Source organism: Melopsittacus undulatus, chromosome 7 (genome assembly GCF_012275295.1).
Source record: "Melopsittacus undulatus isolate bMelUnd1 chromosome 7, bMelUnd1.mat.Z, whole genome shotgun sequence".
In the NCBI taxonomy this organism is placed as follows: Eukaryota; Metazoa; Chordata; class Aves; order Psittaciformes; family Psittaculidae; genus Melopsittacus; species Melopsittacus undulatus.
This window is the reverse complement of record NC_047533.1, coordinates 24,182,919-24,201,694: the sequence shown is the minus strand read 5'-3', so window position 1 is coordinate 24,201,694 and position 18,776 is coordinate 24,182,919. Positions and strand designations below refer to the sequence as shown.

Sequence of the window (18,776 nt, the reverse complement as noted above, 5' to 3'; positions counted from 1 at the left end):
AGAAGAACTTCAGGGCTTGTCCTCAAATGCTCTTATAAACAAAGCACACCTCTAGTTTATGAAGTCAAAATGTAGCTGCTTTCCTTAGAAACCACAGCAAAACATGCAGTTAGAAAAATAGCTTATATAACTTCTGAAACTTGGTACCAGCTGGCAGTTGTGTAAAAGCCCAAGATCACCTTCCGAGCCACCCAGCAGCAATGCATAAGATAATTCTAACATGAAGTAACACTGAACTGTGTTTCCAGAAGCACTGTTTCTCTCACTGTAAAGAAATTATGGATAATTACTGTGTTATGTTTGCTAATAGCTGTATGGCTCAGAACTCCTTTTTTTTTTCCTGCATTTCTGGTGTTGATATGCTGAAAGAGCAGTAACTTGGCAAAAGCTACACTAATACTCAAATCTGCTCTGTAAGCATGCCAAAACAAGCATTTATAGTAGGACCTGTAATAAAGGCTGGCAGATGTTAAAACATGTGGGTATCCTGGGATTATTGTTGCATCCCTCCCTCCCTGCCTGCCGTGGTGAAGGGAGCAGTGAATTCCCGTACGATAGTTGATAACTTTCCACTGCTCTGGTGTTAAGGTTACTTCAGCTGAAGCAGGGCATTTTTTGCTCAAAGCATGTCTGGTTCCAAGAAAGTGGTCAAATTTTATTCATTTATTAAAGTGGCCTTGCCTTTCTCTCTGCCTTTACAAAGTACAGCTAGTGAGACTTTTGTTTCTCTGTTCTCCCCTGTTCCTCATGGCTCAGGTTTCTCTTCCCATAATTTACACTGTTTAATTAGTACATTTCTTCTAACTCAAGGCTACTTGTCTTCTTAATGCTTTACTATTGCTGTAATTAGTTTTGTGATGTCAGTTGTACATCACTGGCCCAGTCATATCATCTGGTTTTTGTTGTTCATGACAATATTGAGTCTCTTTTCTATATTAACCTGCTGATAAGCCATTTTCCTTCTAACATCTTGCTGAGCAGGGGGTGGGTGCAAGGTCCACTCTCCTTCATATAGACTAGTTAGTTTAGTTACAGTAAATTACCACAGCCAGCCCTAGGATTACCTGCATGATGAGTTTGGGGCCGGACAGTAAATTGCTGGCATGTTTCCCAAATAACTTGATGAAGATAGAGCTGGAGCCAGTTCAAAATGGTATTTCATGGCCATAGCAAACAACTGAGAATTATTAGGCAGAGATGCACTTCGAACCATCATAAGCGTGTAGAGAAGAGTTTACAGCTGCTACTGTACTATAAGCCATAGTTTTATTTCTGCTTGAGCTTAGTAAGGTATGTAATAGGTTTCACATTTCATCCATGACACAGTTCAGCTTTAACAGACAGACTGCTTCTCAAGGGGGCAGGTCACCAGACCCATCAAACACAGCACCACACCCTCAGACTGGGTTTTTAACTCTCCTTTAATGACAGACAATAGCTATGGAGCAGAAGCACGGTACAGAATAGCAGCAGTCCTGCAGACCCATACCAAAGCAGCACCTGTGTAACTCAGTGGAGTCTGTTATGGTCATGCACCCAAGCTAGGGGTGGCTATATTTATGCTGCTATGGCAACTCAGTTTCCATGTGGTTTCAATTCTATGGTATCTACACAAGGTTGTCTTGCCACAGAGGACTGCTGCTTTCTTTCAACTTGATACCTTGTGTTTACCAAGGCTCATGCTTTTAGAACATGCAAGCACCTGAAAAGGGATTTTCTTGTTAGCTATGAGAATGGCACATCTCATTAAGATGCAGGTAAGAGATACTGTCTCTCAAAGGTCTATTACACACCTCAAGGTAGCTCAAACAGCCCTAATCTGGTCCTTTGTCATGCACAGGCTTTCTTTAGAACGCCTCTGGTTCCCAGAGCCCTTACAAGCTCATGTTACTTAATGGTAAGATACACCAAAATACCAGTACCTTTCACATTACTATTAGCACCTTCACAAGTATAAACAGCAGCAATTCTGACGGTGGTATCAAACCTGTTTACTTAAATCAGATTTTTTTTTCAGCTTACACTTCTTCCACCTCATTTCCATCATTTGCAAAACCAGTCACAGTCCTATCACACAGTTCTATCTTCTGATCTTCTGCTGAACACTACAAGTACTATGTAGTTGTAGCCTTGCCAGAAGGAACAAGGTAAAATAATGTCAAGTACTTTGGTGGGAGAAGTGTGTTCTGGAAAGATAGTAAGTTTATTCATGCATCCACCATCTGGTCTTCTGCATTTCTGGAACTGCGCATAATTACGTGCTGAAAAGAGGATCCTTGAAACTGGCTGCTTTAAAACGGTTCATTCGTATTTTCAGATGGCTTTTGTCTTTCTTTTTTCTACCAAGTTCTTCAAGAAGAATTCACCTATTAAAAGGCAAAAAAGCACCAAAATGATTTTGTAGGTATTTCAATGAAAAAAAAATACACATTTTTTCATAATGTGAGTATTCTATTCTACAATGTAATTGTTCTTACCAGTATTTTATAGTAACTCATTTCTATACAACAGCACTTTCAATACATATAGCAGGGATGTAACAAAAAAACCCAAACCAAAACCTATAACCCAACAACCAACCCCTCCACCTCTAAATGCTGGGTTTTGTTGTGCTCAGTTTGATGAAATACCTCTGCTGTTTCATGTTTTCCAACAGGCAGTGGCAAATTAAATCCATTAAAAATTAATTGCAGTTTCATAATGTATCAGCAACTTATAGTGAAACCTGCTATAAGCTTGCATTTGAGCTGGCATTAAAGCTGACTGAGAAGTAAAGGTGCCCCAGATGAGTCTTCTCCACTCTCTTGTTAGGGAAAAGCAGGACATTGGCTGTACATAACAGTTCCATTAGTATCAGCTGTTACTTAACACCCAGTGCTTTGTCAGAAAGGTACTCCCATAAGCATGTCTAACAGTTTCTAAACACTGTCAATAAATTCTGCCTAAAGCAACACATCACAAACAGCAAAGGGCCCCATTAAAACCTGAAGCATCCAAGAGGCAGAATATAAAGGAAAACTTGCAAACTGGGTACTCTTTATCCTGTTTACACATCAATTATAGTACAAACTATGGTTTGCAAAAAGCTAACTTAAGCAGCAGCAATTGTACAGCTACAAGTCAGTGTCACACTGATGCATGCAGGTGACCTGTGGAAGACAGGAAGTGTAATTAAAAAAAAAAGGTGAGCTTTGCACATAGTACTTCACCGTTTCATCTTCACAGAATAAAACGTTATGTGCTAAAGAATCTCATGCTTGTCACTAATTACCTGCTTTGTAGGAGGAGCGCACCAACGGCCCACTAGCAGTGTAATGGAATCCAAGATCATTTCCTACTTTTTCCCAGTACTTAAATTTTTCAGGAGTTACGTACTCCTCAACCTGAGTGAAAAGAATTCATTTTGATCAGGTATGAATGCAAGGACGTGGCTACAGCTAGCATGTGGTGAAACTAAACACTGTTGCATGGCAAGTTCAAAATCTTCCACTCCAGAACTTCAGCAGTCAAGCCACAAACTGAATTTTCTCTGCTTTCTACCAGCAGAATACATTTTATTTGCTTTTCAAATTTAGCTGAAAAGTTTATAAAGGCTTAATTTATAGTTGTTGTTTTATCATTTTCTTCACTCTGTTTTGAACAGTCCTTTTGAGCAAACCTTTTTCTCTCCAAGTAAAAGAAGTACAATAGTCCTAGAAATCTCTTCACTGACAGTTATTTCAGTGAAACACAGTAACTGAACAGAGGCACAAGCTCCAGACAGAGGACAGAAGGAGAAAATGGTTATTTCCCTAGCTCAAGCGGGACCACTAAGGGAGAGCCTATGAGATTGTGAAGAGGAGCCTGCCTGAACCATTACATTTGAGACATACACTGAAACTCTTTTTTTCCAGAACCATGCCTCAGCTCCAGCTATCTCCCCAGCTAAAGAGCAGAAAGTAGCAGTGGGCAGTTTGCAGCAGATGGAAGAGATTAGATGGCTGAGGTAATTTTTAGTGAGGAGTCCATAATAAATGAAGATCAGGTTAAACAAGGATGGACAGTTAAGGTAAGGATGCATACCAATCCTCAGTTTAAAAGGAGTGTGCACAGTGCAGGCCAAAACACCGTCTGGAAATTAAAGGCATTTTTACCTTTAAGTGACGTTTTGTTGGTTGCATGTACTGTCCTAGGGTCAAACAATCCACATCTGCTTCCCGCAACACTGGAAAAAGAGAATTCCCTGTTAGTGGCAGAAGGATCACAAGGGCCTGTCAGCAATTATAAAGCAGCCTCCTTCCAAGTGTGAACAAAGGTCAGGCTGCAGCAGCCTGCAGGGGTTACATTCTGCTCTGCAGTGAAGGGAACCTGCAGCCTTGGTGAGCAGTAGCCGCACACCTCACCCTGATGCTGCTGAAAGACCTGGAGCTTCCCAGTCAAAAGCCAGAGAGGTGTGCTGCACTCATTGCAGTCATGTGCCTCACTGCAGAGATGACATGCTCTCATCTTTTTTTATCTTACTGTTTCACATTGTGTCTTTAGGTCACAGCCTTCATTTCACAAAAAAATGGGTGCATGCACGTACAGTTGGCACTTCTACACTGTTTCAAGAGACCTGATGCCACAAAGATATGCACAGTTTTAGAGCTATAAATCAGGGGACATCACCAACATCTCCAGCCAGTTTCACACACTTGGGATGTACACTTGTTTGATGCCTGCAGAATCTCAAACTTTGTCTGCTAAAATCTGAGTATATACTACAGCACATATCTTCAGGTGGTCTGCTTACAGAGGGAAATCCAACCTCTTGATAGTCAGCTGGCCAGAACAATCATGTTCACTGCAGTTAGAGGAGTATTGTGAACAAAGGGATAGCTGAAGAGTCAGATTTTGCACAGATATCTCCATTTATTTTCTGGCTACTTGGAGTGGTTGCCCCACATCAAATAGGAAGAAAAAGACATGGTTTTGACTACAGCATTATACTCACTGTTGCACTGGCATCTCTGTTTAGATTGATACAGTTCTGTAAAGGAACTGGTTCAGCCGCAGCGCATTCACATGTTCTTTAACTCATACCCAGAGGATGGAGGGGGAACAAAATCAGAGTAACTGAATGAATGGTGCGGATACGAGTTTGTCTCCAAATACAGCCATAAATGTAGCCTGAAAACAAATGGCACTGAATCTGAAATTTCATATTCTTGTGGCTAGGAAATAGTAGGCAGGAAGAAAGGAAAAATCAGGAACTATAATTTTATGGTCTGTATTGTGGGACAGCTGCAGAAAAACTAGATGCTATCCCTGCATTCCAAGTGTGGGTTGTTGTTCACAAAGTAAAATACTGGGTAGACATTCTTCCAGGATAGGGGAGAAATACCAGAGGATTTATAAACTGCTCCTTCTTACAAGCACATTGCATTCAGTTACCACTGTGAAATTTTCTCCTCTTAAAAATACATTTACATGGAAACATAAGAACATGGTACAGCTCCAAGGATAATAACTGGTCTTGTGCTAAGAGGAAACAAATTATTTTAAACAATCAGGTCTGCTGTTTCTAAAAAGAATGCACAATAAGGCAACTCTGTTGCAAGCCCATTAGTTAAGTATTGCAAAGAGAAGAATGTCAACATAGTCACACAAAATCAGTTATAATTTCCAGTGAAATCAACTCAAGTTGGATCTACCTGTTTAATTGCATCCAAAAGCCATATGAAGGCAAAATATTTCAGAAGTTCCATTTTTCTTAACAAAGTCACTGAACATGAAACTTCAATGCTGAGATAGTCATGAAACCTGTGGGGTTTTTTTCCCTAGTAAAGCTTAGAACATGTCTCATGCACCAGCAAACTGCTTTTCATGTTGAGGCAAAGATGCTTACAACTGTTTTCCAGCACAGTCAAATTCTTACTTGTGAATTTTGGCATGTGTTTCAACACCAACTTACATTTCATCGTGGAATATACTTGCTCATCTGTCTCACCTAGCCCCAGCATAATGGAGGTTTTAGTGATGACGCGGGGCTGGACCTCTTTGGCGTGCTTCAGCACACGTATGGACTGCTCAAAGTTGGCTCGGGGATCACGGACCTTCCTTTTCGCAGTGTCAGCGTGAGGGAGGAAAAGGGTCACAGCAGTTAGAGGTGCCGAGAGAGGACCGCTCTGCTACCTTCTACAAACTGGAACCGGCACCTTGGAGGGTGCTGCTATGCGGTTTGACCCCCCTGTAAGTACCCACACCGAGCCCCGGAGGGGCGCTGCTCAGGACGCGGCAGAGCCGAGGCGCGCCTCCCGCAGCGCAGCGCGGCGCCGGCCCGGGGACACGCGCGGCACCGCCCGAGGACCGCCCGGGAGCGGGGCGCGGCGCTGGCGCCCTCTGCCGGCGGGCGGCGCGCACGGCGGCAGCGCGGTGCGCGGGGCAGGCTGGGAGCGGGCCCGGCCGGGGGCCCCGCCCGCGCCACTTCCCCTGGCGCCTCAGGGCTTGGGCCGCGGCCTGTCCCGTCCCGCCTCGGCCGGGAACGGCAGCCGCAGCGCAGTGCGGCCTTAGCGCCGCTGTGGATACACGGCCCCGGCCGCCCCCTTCACACACGGGTCTGCCACAAAGCACCGCGTCTGCTCGCGCTCCTAGGCACTGCCGCTGCTCACCTCTGTAACGCCGGCACCGTCTCCACGTTGTGTGCGTACACGTCCAGCCCCGACAGCGCTACCTTCTCCACAGCCTGCAGATCCCCCCGAAAATCGGGAGTGAGGCATTCTACCAGGATCTTTGAATTTCTGGAGAGCAGAGGCAAAAAAGAGCACACATCTGGGGGTTCTGCATCACTGTTGCGAAAAATCTCAGCACAGCAAAACCCCAAATGTAAATGATGCTCTGATCAGCACAGGTAGCAAGGGAAGTTAATTCAAGATACAATTCTAAACCAAAAGATTTCTGCAAATACTTGTACTACAATTCAAACAAAACATCATGTGTTTAATTCCTGATTTTACTGTGTCAGCTGAACTAGAAAGTAAGCCAAATAATAAACATAAAAGCGATTCCAAGTCTCTTAAATGAGCACATGCACTAATTATACGTGTTTTTTCATGTGCCTTTGTTGCGGGTTAACTTGAACTTAAATATCAGAGCTCCAAAATACAGAAAAGCTATAATCCTGCCTACTGGGATAAAACACAGCATTATTGCCCTGGCATCTCATCTGTGTCCAGGAGCCAGATGTCAGTTCAAAAAGGCAGGTGGGAAGACTGCAGGAGCCTTTCAATTCCCAGGATATACTGGAAAAGGACTGAAATGAGCTCATATTAATTAAATCTGCTGGTAGACCAGTGTGCTATGAACTGGGGTACAGGGCACACACAGATGCAGAGTGAAGGCTGAACAGGAGGGAGAGCAGAGAGGTACAATCATGGAAACAGGTACTGTGGGGAAATACAAAGCACTGACCACCGCTGGCAGAGAAACCTGACTTCTGTCATGTGTGTCACTGTTACCTAAACCCACTCTGAGCCCCAAGCTTCAAAAGTGAACATACCCCAAAAGTATGTGCTCATTCCCTGGTAAACCAGCTGCCTCTTCAAACAAATAATCCAGTGCTTAGCTTTAAACAAGCCTGGGCTAAATTGGAATTGTATCTAAATTCAAAATATTCTGTGGCATTATATAAGAAAGATGAAAAATAGGAAAAAAAAAGCAAACCAAAACCAAACCAAAACCAAAAAAAACCCCAACCACCAAACAAAAAAAGGGGTAACAGGCAGACAGACTAAAGCCAGACTTCTGTATTTGCATGGCCCCTGGAATAATCTAGCTAAAGGCAGTTCTGGTTTATATTCAGTACCACATTCTAATGTTTTAACAGTAAGAGATTAACGGTATACCTTTCTTTCAGATGAGAGACAGTCTTTGCAAAGTGTTCTGCTCCACCGTCAGGCATATCTAGAAGCATTTCAATTATTCAGTTAACCTTTCTGTTCAAGAAATGTATTTACTTATTAGCAAAACCATCAAACCCCTACAGATTCACATTTAAATGCAGAATAATGAAGAATTCAAACCCCAGTCTTCTCTCACCTCTTTTGCCAAAGGCTTACAATGGATATTCTATGAAGCCTTGCTCTGCACAAAGTCAAACTGTGATCATCTAGGGCAGCCTTTAAATGTTTACTCACAATGAACCTGTCTTTAGGTTTCACTGAGCACAGAATGACTTTATCTATTTATGGTTTTGGTCTGAGAAACAGTTCTACAAAGTTATATATATATATATTATTGTTCTGTTATAAGCCACTTAGAAGCTGTTAGACATACCACCACCCTGAGCAGTCTTTATAATGGGTTTGCATTCTTATATGGCTACTACAACATTAGAAAAAGACAACTGTCAGATTTGTTTTGTGTAATGTACTCTGGGTTTAGTTTTTGGAAGGAAGTTCTGGAATGGTATTGTATATGAATGTGGGTGGTTTTTTTTGCTAATCAAGTAACAACATAGTGTATAGGTATGTATTTTGGAAAAAAAATATTTAGTATATTTTAAATATTCTTCATGTTTAATAACAGCATAACTTCTGTTATATTTTTCCAGACATAAAGAAATGCTGAGAATATGTAGAAACTTTCCAAAGTTTCAGCACTGTTGACTCCTTTACAACAGTAATCCTTAACAATAGTGCTGAATGATGTTTAGCGAGGTCTGTGTTTACCCCATGTAATGCATATGCGAGCTTAGACTGAAATGATGACAGACAAGATACTAACCGTCCCTGTCCACAGACGTTAAGACAACGTAGTCCAAGCCCCACTCAGCTATGGCCTTTGCTGTGTTGTAAGGCTCCTCCGGATCCAGGGGAGGTGGATTTTTTGCTGTCTTCACTGAACAAAATCTGCAACCTCTAGTGCATGTGTCACCCATCAGCTGAAATGAGAAAGACATTCCTACCTTTATATTGTACACATCACTACTGTTCAGCTGAGGAACAGAAACCAGTACTAAGCAAAACAACTAGGTCAGTGCTTTACTCTAAATTTCTTGTTATAACCCTGCTCCACTACAGTAGAGATCCAACAATATGCTACAACAGCCCAAACATTAATAGAATACTTAAGAAATGGTTAATGACTTACCATAATGGTAGCTGTAGCTGTAGCGTACTCACCACCTCCCCAGCATTCTCCAATGTTGGGACAACGTGCTTCTTCACATACCTAAAGGTAAAAGACAGTAAAGTACCTATCTCTTTTCTGTATTATTATTGAAAATTATTATTATATTATCAACCAATTTCAAAAGTAGCTTACAAAGAAAACATAATTCCTTCTGTGATAAATGTGGAGATTAACAAAGTTACATGTTGTTCTATAAAAAGTCAGTAAAAAAGACAGTAAGAGTTTTGTGCCATCCATTATCATTCTTTTCCTCTACTTCACAACCCCAAAAACTCCTCCACTGCGTAACTGCCTTATTAATAATCAGATTGTCATTAACATTGATCTTACTCTGAAAAAAAAAAGGAAAAAAGCTCTCCATGCATTTTTACCCACCATTTTTTAGCATCTAGAAAGTATATTGAATGAAATAAATTTCCAGAATTTCTTTTCATACAAAGCATGTCTGTAACTCTGAAATTGTATGTGTTTCCACTAAAACCAGTCAGACATAGAATCATGTGATCTCTCTGGTGACACAAATAGTAAACAATAGTATTTAAAACCACAGGAGGAAAACCACTAAATATTCTATGGATCTGTCTTCATCCTTTATGGGTAAAATTCACAGCCAAAAAAAAAAAGGATCAGCACTGAGATTGGTTTCAGTCTTGAAGATCATTGAAGATATCATTTCTACCTGTCCTCCACATGGAAATAATTTTGTATCTGTAAAAATTCCTTATTTCTACATGAAAACTTGGTTGGCACTAGATTTACCGTATGGAGATTTAAACTTCTCAAGGTATTCTTTAGTTTATTGTAGTTCTTTCCCATGGGAATCTCTGTTTTCAGCCATGGAGGGAGTCGCAGCCTGAATAACATCAAGGAAACACAAAGATTAATAAAATATTTACATGGTAAGCTTCACTTTAATTTGTTACAGATCCCAACTAGGAAAGGTTCCTTAAACACTGACGCACCTCAAACCCCAATATTTACATCATTCATGGTCATAACAGCTTTCTCTCTTCCATACTGATCATCATCCCAACATTCAAGAGTAGGAGTTTGTTGTCATTGGAAGGTTTAATACTGTCACCTGTACTCGTGGGATTTAACTGTGCCACACTGGAGACTGCAATAATTAATGCAGCCATCAAAATCTACCTGGTCTAGGAGAAGGTGTCCCTGCCCATGGCAAGGGGGTTGGACCTAGGTGATCTTTAAGGTTCTTTTCAACACAAACCATTCTGTGATTCTATGATTTTTCAATTTAGCCTTCATTTTTTGTTTTACTGCATCAATAATATTTTTTCAACAACAAGTAGGGTACACACACCTACTGCTGTATATTTGTGATTTAATACAGGCCACGGCGCAGGCTCTCAAGTGGGAAAATACCACCGTGTCTTCATGTTTTGTTATGCATTTGAGGTTAATAACATGTTTGTTCTTTCTTGAAAAATCATGACATTTGCAAGCCACTATGACAATATTTAGTAGCACACATTTTGCAGCATAAACATGCAAGACAATGCATGGAAGCAACTACACTTGTTTAAAATCACAGTTACCTTTCTCCTTTCTGACGCTTTAAGTTGCCTTTATACTCAGCCCATGTGCTCTTGTCTGACAGATCCCCAGATACAAAGTCTTGCAAGTCTGGTCCGCTTTGCAGAAACTCTCTTTTTTCCTCTGTCAAAGAACCTGATGTTGTGTATTGGTTACACACATGGCTCCCAGACACCTAAAAGAAGCAACACTTGTGATTTATTAAATTACAAATGTACTGGAAATATATACCAAGTAACTACTTGTGCTTCTGGTGGTAATGTACACAGCATTTTCCCAACTGACTTTAAGTTAAACATATAATTCTCTTCTTAGTTATAAGTTATGTGAAACAGATGCTGAGCATGATCTCTTCCAAAACAGAGAATCATAGAACAGTTTGGGATGGAAGGGACCCTCAAAGCTCATGTAGTCCAATCCCCCCTTCAATGAACAGGGGCATCTTCAATTAGCTCAGGTTATCCAACACCACATCCAGCCTGGCCTTGTATGTCTCCAGGGATGGTGCATCCACCACTTCTTTGGGCAACCTGTGACAGTCTCACCACCCTCACTGTAAAGATCTTTTTCCTTACACCCACCCTTTCTCCCCTCTTTCAGTTTAAAACCATCACCCCTCATACTGTCAACATCAAACTAAGTTATACAGGTTTTGGATATAACACTGTTTGGACTAATTTGAGACTTCAGAGCTCAAAAACAAGACGTCGAGATGATTATTTGTGCGCTGCCCAATCAGTAACTGATTTCTCAGATGCTGGATTAGAAGCAGACGGGATCACGGCTCAGTTTCCCCAGTGCCTCTGTGTGCGCCCTGAGTGTCTTGATGTATGCCCGGGCCCAGCCGCTCTCTGGCCGCCTCACGCCCCTGCAGCGCCGGGGCGGTGTGGTGACAGCGCTGCCTGCGCCTCTGCCCGCGGTGCAGCTCCGCTGTCACGGCCCGGCCGGGCAGCCCGCACGCATCAAGAGACGAGCTAAGGTATGAGCATCGTGCTTTGCCACCGCGGCGCCGTCCCGGGTGCTGCTCTCCCCGCCCCGGAGGCTGGCTCGCTGTGCAGCAGTGTCCCCGGAGCACACGGCTCTGGCGCGGCGCTGACTCACCCGTGCCCGGGTCCCCATCAGCAGCCGCCGGGCGGCCGTGGCTGCAGCCTCGCAGCGGCGGCCCCGCGGCAGCAGCGACATGGCGGAGTCCGCGGAGCTACTAGTCCGATCGATCCTCTCGGCGCTCCGCCACGCCGCCTGCCAGCCTCAGTCGGCTCATCGGGCTTCGGCTACTCTTGCCTCTTGGACGACTACCTTAACGTGATGGCGTCAGGAGGCCGGGAGCGCCTACAAGAACGTGATGACGTAAAACGCTGCCTCTTTTCGTGCGGCCAGCTGCGAGGTAAGGAGGGGTCTGTCGGCACCATCCGACGCCATCCGGGGCCATCGGCCGCAGGCAGCCCCCGGGCGCACCACCCGAGCACGGGCAGCTTCCCGGGGCTGCGCTGGGCCAAGCCGCCGCGTCCTGTCCCCAGCCCTGCGGGAGGGAGGCCCCCGGGATGGGCCTTCCCCTGTTCTCCACCGGCGGTTCCGGACCTGGGCTGGCCTCCGCCGTATAGCTGAGCCCTGAGGCCGCCGCTCCTCTGGGACCTGGGCGGGATGTGCCGGTGTTGGGAGCGGAGCTCGGCCCCGTGGCGGCTCAGAGCGGGTGGCGTCTTAGGGTGCGCGCTTCGTAGTTGAGCGTTCACGGGTACGTGCGGAGGAGGAACGTGAAGGGCGCGGAGGAGGGGCCTTGTCCTGAGCGTGTGTAGCATCTTGTGGCTGTCCTTTGCAGAATGAAGACCATTCTCAGCAACCAGACCGTTGATATCCCCGAGCAAGGTACGTCTGCGTGTGCGATTGAAAGGCATGTTGTGATGCTGGCCCCGCAGCCGGGTAACGCGTGTCTGCCTGTGCTTTCCAGTCAGTGTGTCACTGAAGGGCCGGACAGTCATCGTCAAGGGCCCCAGAGGAACCCTGAAGAGGGATTTTAACCACATCAATGTGGAGCTGTCTCTCCTGGGAAAGAAGCACAAGAAGGTGAGTGCTGCATAGGTCGTTTTGCTGCCCAGAGAGGGAGGGCAGTTTTACACTTACCTTAACTCCTTGGTCGTGTAGGAGGTTGAGCTGAAATGTTTAATTGCAGAGTATGGCTTGTAATTTTTCCCTTATATCAGTGTTTTCTGAAAGGGACTCATCTCATGGGACTCCCTTGGGCACCATGGGAGTCTTGCAGTTCTGTGATGTTAGAGTCGATTAATTGTTTGATTTCCTTTGTAGTTACAGACAGTTATTTGGAAAGGGGTTGATCATTATATGTATTGTTTTATAAATGCATTAGTTTTAGCTAGGTAAAATTAAATGTGCACATTTAACTTCCAGAATTGTCAGGTTTTATCAGGATGTTTTCTGAATAACTGCATGATATTTTTGTGTCGTCTTAAAAACTACACAAAAGGAGGAGGAGTGGCTGATTTCAGCTACTTTTTCACAGCATCTAGTATGTCATTAAATCACAGAGCCCACATACAGTGTTTCGTTTAAATGTTGATACACGTAGGAGACTGATTTTTGGAATTTAGCATTTATTAATACAACCCTCAGCTTAAGATGTCAGATTGTCTCAGCTGCTTTGAAGATTTTTCCTCACGTTTCATTAATAAGATGAAATGTTTTTCTTGTATCTGGGGGTTAGAATTTAGAAGACCTGAGCTAGGTGAGCCTTCAGTGATCTGTCAAACAAAATCCTTCTGTGCTTTTGTTAGGTGGGTTTCTAAGTAGTTTATCTGAACTTTTCACTCTTGGTTCGTCACATAAACGTTTTGGGTTTAGTTTTGAAGTGCAGCTGAAAGCTTTGTTAATGCTTTTTATTTTTTTTTTTTAACAGCTACGTGTGGACAAGTGGTGGGGTAACAGAAAGGAGCTGGCAACAGTTCGCACAATTTGCAGCCATGTACAGAACATGATAAAGGGTGTCACGCTGGTAAGTTTTCTTTTGAAACAGAGTAACTCCTGTCACTTTTGTTACAACAATCAACAGCTTCTCACTTTAGTGAGAGCTTTTCCGAGCATCCAGGATGGAGCTTTCTCTCATTTTTACTTTTGTTGTGTTGCACTTGCTGTCAGACAAGTTCTGTGGGTGGAAGAAGGCAGGAATGTCTCTTGGGCTCCATGTCTTGCCCTTGTTAGAAAACTATTTTCCTTATACCTTGGGGTTAGGTTTCTCCAGTAACCTTGATGCATCTGTGTTACCTTTTGGTCATGTACTGTTTCAATATCTGATAATGTCTCTTGCCACAGGGCTTTCGTTACAAGATGAGGTCAGTGTATGCTCACTTTCCCATCAACGTGGTTATACAGGATAACGGCTCCCTTGTGGAAATCCGGAACTTCTTAGGAGAGAAGTACATCCGCAGAGTGCGCATGAGGCCAGGTGAGCGGAGCTGGAGATGCATGTTCTTGTTTATAACTGGGGTTTCTCAGCTGTGTTCTTTGGGTACTGTTGCTGGTAACAGATGATGTGAGTGACAGTTGAAAGTGTTTGCCTGTCTAAATTTATGTAATCTAGTGATGATACCTTTACCACTGTTCAGATTTATTATTAATGTGTTAGTAATTTATTTTTAGTAATAAGAGTTACTTAGTAGCTAATAAGTAATTCAGAGCTAATTATTCTCATATGAGTTGCAGGGAGCACCATGTTTACTTTCATCTTTGTGAGATCTCTTCAGCATTTATAGTCAGTGTTTAATGTTAGATGTGTTTCTGTTTTAAACATTGCACATGAATTAGCTTCACACCACATCGTATTTTTGGTCTGTCATGTGATGATGTATTTTGAATTTCCTGATTGCTTGGGAGCATGTATGCAAAACTGTTGTCTCACCTGTTGATTTTGTGTGTTGCACACTAGCAGTTTTAGGAAAATGTATGACAGACTAGGTGTGTGATGTAGCTTGTTAAAACTTCTGAAAGGAGGAGACAAAACATGTCATAAACATGGTTACCTTAAGGCTGTAGGGAAGACTCCGTAACAGTTTTTTTTGGTAATTCCACTTCTGGTAAAGGTAAGGCTATTTAATGTGACTGATGGTGTTTTGGGGTGGCTTCAGGTGAAAGCATCAGACTTGTCCAGAAACACTGGTAGATACAATGTGGAGTTACAGTGGCTTTGATTTACTGAGGGGTATTGAGGTGGGTTTGGCTGTTGTAGTTGATCTTTTTTAAGTCAGCTTTTACTTCAGAGGCAGTAAAATGTTAGCAAAGCCTGGTGTAAAAGCTAACATCTATTGACCAAATAGATTAAACTATAAAAACTTGTATTATTTTCCTCACAAATGAAAGTTTCCTGTTAGATACTTGAATGTTCATGTGTTTACTTCTTGTGAGTATTTGCAGTGTTGCTGGTATAAACGTGGTGCTTGACATGTCAGAAGCAGGGTTTTTTTAAATGACTTTTGATGGGGTAACTCCAGTTTTGTCTTCCTGACCATGAGCATGTGGCAGATTGCACCACCTAGTTGGTGAGGCTGTGCTGGCAGGATCTCTGGCTTGTATGCAGTGTTGGTGATTAATGCTGGGTTGTGGTAACATTCAAGTAGGGATATCAAGTAGTTGATCTCAATCCAGAATTGCACTGACCTTTTGAGTTCTGAAACAATGTGAGGGAGGGCAGCCCTGGAAGGGATTTGGGGGACTCTTAATCACAGAAGCTAATTATTGGCTAGCGTAGTGCTCTCTAGAGCTCTGAGCTGGGACAGGACACAAATATTGTTTCTTTAGTACGTTAATGCCCTTACTAATAATATGGATTGTGCATTTTCCTTTCTGTAGGTGTTTCCTGTGCAGTATCTCAAGCCCAGAAAGATGAGCTGATCCTTGAAGGGAATGACATTGAATTGGTCTCCAATTCAGGTTTGTGAAAGTAGATGGGATGGGAAGATACAATGATGTGGCTGCTTTTATCTGAAGATGTCATCTTAGCAAAATGTCTTTCTTTCTTAAACCTTGAGGTAAATGACAGCTCAGAATTTTATTCATCGTAATTGCTCCAAGTCCACAGAAACTTTTTGGGTTTTTTGAGTCAATCTTGATGGCCTTTTTGGCACCAAACTCTTCAGCTTTTCAGTTGTACAGGTGTGCAGTAATAAACTGTCACTGCCCTCAGTTACAGCTGAGACAGGCTGAGTGAAATGTGTCCTGCTATCATTAGACTTGACAGGATTTCAAGTTGGTAATTCCTTTCTCCAGATGACAATTTCATACATTAGCTGAAATATTGGAGAGCAAGCAAAGGCGCTGAGTTGGTGTTGACCTGTTGCTTTGTGCACATGCTCTTGCTTTGTCTGCAGCTGCCCTGATCCAGCAAGCCACTACAGTCAAGAACAAGGATATCAGGAAATTCTTGGATGGTATCTATGTCTCCGAGAAAGGAACAGTACAGCAGGCAGATGAGTAAAACTCTTAATAGGTTGGTATCATTTTGACACAGTTTCTACATCTCTGTGGAAATAGTTACTTGACCTGGGGACTTGACAAGGTTTATCTGATTCACAAAGCTGGCGTTAAGTGGGTTCCCAAGAGGGATGCTGTTGTGCTTGTAAAGGGCATCATAAGCAGTGTTATCAACGTAAATTCTGCTAGGTCTTCTGTTGGCAACTTTCCATCTCTTGTCATGGGATGCTCTTTACTGTGAAGTTGGTGAGGCACTGGCACAGGCTGCCCAGAGAAGCTGTGGCTGCCCTGTTCCTGGCAGCGTTCATGGCCAGGCTGGATGGGGCTTTGAGCAACCTGGTCTAGTGGAAGGGACCTGGTCTAGTGGAAGGTGTCCCTTCCTGTGGCAGGGACTGGGGTGAAACTTGGTGATCTTTAAGGTCCCTTCCAACTCAAACAATTCAGTGATCTGATTCTGTGATCAACTTGGCATTCTGCTACTGGATGGAGAAATACCTGACTCCAGACAGCAGTATTCTGTGCTGTAAATGCTCATTACAATGGGGCCTGAGAATATAAACCCAGCATGACAAGTGGGTTTACAGCTGTTTACAGAGCAGACTTTCTTAGGCTTATGTTCCTCCTGGTTGGATGCTGCCTTCGCTAAAAACAGTCTTCAGTGAGTAATTTATGTGTAAAGGTCTTCTGTGTAGTTTGTGTTCAAATCCATGTAAACAAAGGTCAGTTCAGAAAGGATTATTTACACTCTGGGTGTACATTTGTTACTGAAGATGAGTACAAGGGGTTAGGGATAACTTAAGAATTTCAACTGCTAAAGGAGTTTGACACATTTCAGCTACCTGTGGTTTCATACATGGTGCAGAACACTTGTGTAGGATGAGACAGGCTGACTTCCAAATCAATGTGTGCCTTCTGAACATGAGCTTATGACAGAGGATGCAGAGGACGGGAGTTGCATAAACTTTTTTCACACTTGCAAGCTACTTAAAAGGTTATTTTTAGTGCTGTTCTGAGTTCAAGTGATAGAACAGCTTATTACCTGCTTGCTAAACAGGAGCTGTTGTGTTTGAAGGCGTTTTTAAGTAATCTCTAAATAAACTTCAGCAAATGCTTTGAGCCATTAGTGTCTGTCTCACATTAAAACCTGTCAGATAAATTAACTTGTCATATCTCTAAACTTTCAGTTTCACATTTGCAGGGCTAAAACCTTAAGCTAAAAGCTCTGAACTTTTTTGTTTGCAGTTACCTGGATCCTGAAATAAACCACCATGAGACATTGTATCAGGAAGTGCCAGCTTGAAGAATCTGATCCAAAACTCAAGCACCATGAGAGGTTTAATAAAATATAATGTATTTCATATCCTGGCCTCTTTCTTCCTTTTTCTGCCAAGAACTACAAGTGTGGACCCACAGTGTAAAATCATGAAGTAATTTTCTTGAATCATAGCTTTAAGAAATAACAAAAGCTTTGTTCCCACAGAAGGGAGCTAGGGTTCTTTCATATCATTTCAGAACCTCAGCCTGCAAAAATTACTTCCCTGTACAATTTCTGGAGGGGAATTTGGACTTGAAATGACAATCTGAAGTAGATAAAAACCAAAACTGGGATCAGTAGAACAAGGTTTAGAAGGCCATTTAAACTAAATACAGAATATAAGAAGTAGTATGAAAATGCATTACCATATTGCTCAGCTAAGGAAACCAAGGGCTTGATGTCAGAGTGCAGGCAGAGCTTAGTGCTGAGTTTCACCACCTGGGTCATCTTGGGGATAGAGCTCTATTTATTTCTTGGTTACTGATCTTGTGTAGCAGCATGTAATTGGGGTGTTGTGTGGGTTTTTTTGTGCTACAGTACAATCTACATTGTCACTTGTTGAATTCAATTTTGAAAAAAAAGGTTCACACAAAATGCTGGGATGGTGCAGAAACCTACTTGGCAACAAGTAGCTAAAGCTTACTATTGAGGAAAGCACCTAGGTGTGCCTAAAATGCACACAATTTCCCAAAGCACCCACTTGTGTGGTTCTGCAGAGTTTGATAAATGGAAATGCTAAAGGAGTCTTTAAAATTCTGTGGGCTCCCACATGCTTGGAATTGAAGAGGAGTGTTCCTGTCAATGTAGTATGCTGAGAAGGGGAACAAAAACCAAACCCATATGTTAATAAAACATTATATCACCTGCAGACTTTCTGGGAATAGGTTCAGATTTCAAATTATTTATCAATTTAAAGAGTGTTATTGCATCTAAAAATACATTTACTGCTTTTAATAATTCCCAGCTTCAGGCTGATCTAATCGGTGTCTTTGGGTGATGTCTTCTAACAACTGTGCTGTTCTGTGCCAGTAGAACATTTTATAGCGTGAAATGGATTAGAGTGCCTCATCATTTTATCAGTACTTAGCTTTTGAATTAGTGAACCTTCTGTGATGTTGACCAGCATCTGAAATATAGTGGAGAAATAATCTCATACATTTATGAACTGAAACTCAAGATTGAGGCAAATACTGGGAGTTTGGGGTTCAGTCAGTTCAGTTGTCTATCCCCAAAGTAGCACTTTCACAAAGTCACTAGTAGCCTATTAGAAAGTAGCTGTAAT

At 42.7% G+C, this 18,776-nt stretch overlaps 2 protein-coding genes across 4 annotated transcripts; one reads left to right on the top strand and one right to left on the bottom strand.

Moving 5' to 3' along the window:
• Nucleotides 1-1,403: 1,403 nt before the first annotated feature.
• Nucleotides 1,404-11,942, bottom strand: LIAS (lipoic acid synthetase). Of its 2 annotated transcripts, XM_034064987.1 has the most exons (11): nt 11,806-11,942; nt 10,707-10,879; nt 9,910-10,003; nt 9,109-9,189; nt 8,743-8,899; nt 7,863-7,920; nt 6,630-6,758; nt 5,933-6,078; nt 4,134-4,204; nt 3,272-3,383; nt 1,404-2,366 (listed from the first exon to the last, which is right to left on the bottom strand). In XM_034064987.1, exons 1-11 carry the CDS (start codon nt 11,884-11,886, stop codon nt 2,314-2,316), a joined length of 1,155 nt encoding a protein of 384 aa, XP_033920878.1. In that variant the 5' UTR covers nt 11,887-11,942; the 3' UTR covers nt 1,404-2,313. The 2 variants fall into 2 exon arrangements, with proteins under 2 accessions (XP_033920878.1, XP_033920879.1); XM_034064988.1 differs by lacking the exon at nt 3,272-3,383.
• An 85-nt stretch (nt 11,943-12,027) lies between these two features.
• Nucleotides 12,028-17,539, top strand: RPL9 (ribosomal protein L9). 2 transcript variants are annotated; one of them, XM_005149127.3, is made up of 8 exons: nt 12,028-12,088; nt 12,521-12,567; nt 12,650-12,765; nt 13,613-13,708; nt 14,026-14,158; nt 15,559-15,639; nt 16,077-16,195; nt 17,422-17,539. In XM_005149127.3, the coding sequence occupies exons 2-7, from the start codon at nt 12,522-12,524 to the stop codon at nt 16,181-16,183; spliced, it is 579 nt and encodes a 192-aa protein (XP_005149184.1). In that variant the 5' UTR covers nt 12,028-12,088; nt 12,521; the 3' UTR covers nt 16,184-16,195; nt 17,422-17,539. The 2 variants fall into 2 exon arrangements, with proteins under 2 accessions (XP_005149184.1, XP_033920880.1); XM_034064989.1 differs by lacking the exon at nt 12,028-12,088 and adding an exon at nt 12,418-12,436.
• Nucleotides 17,540-18,776: the final 1,237 nt, after the last annotated feature.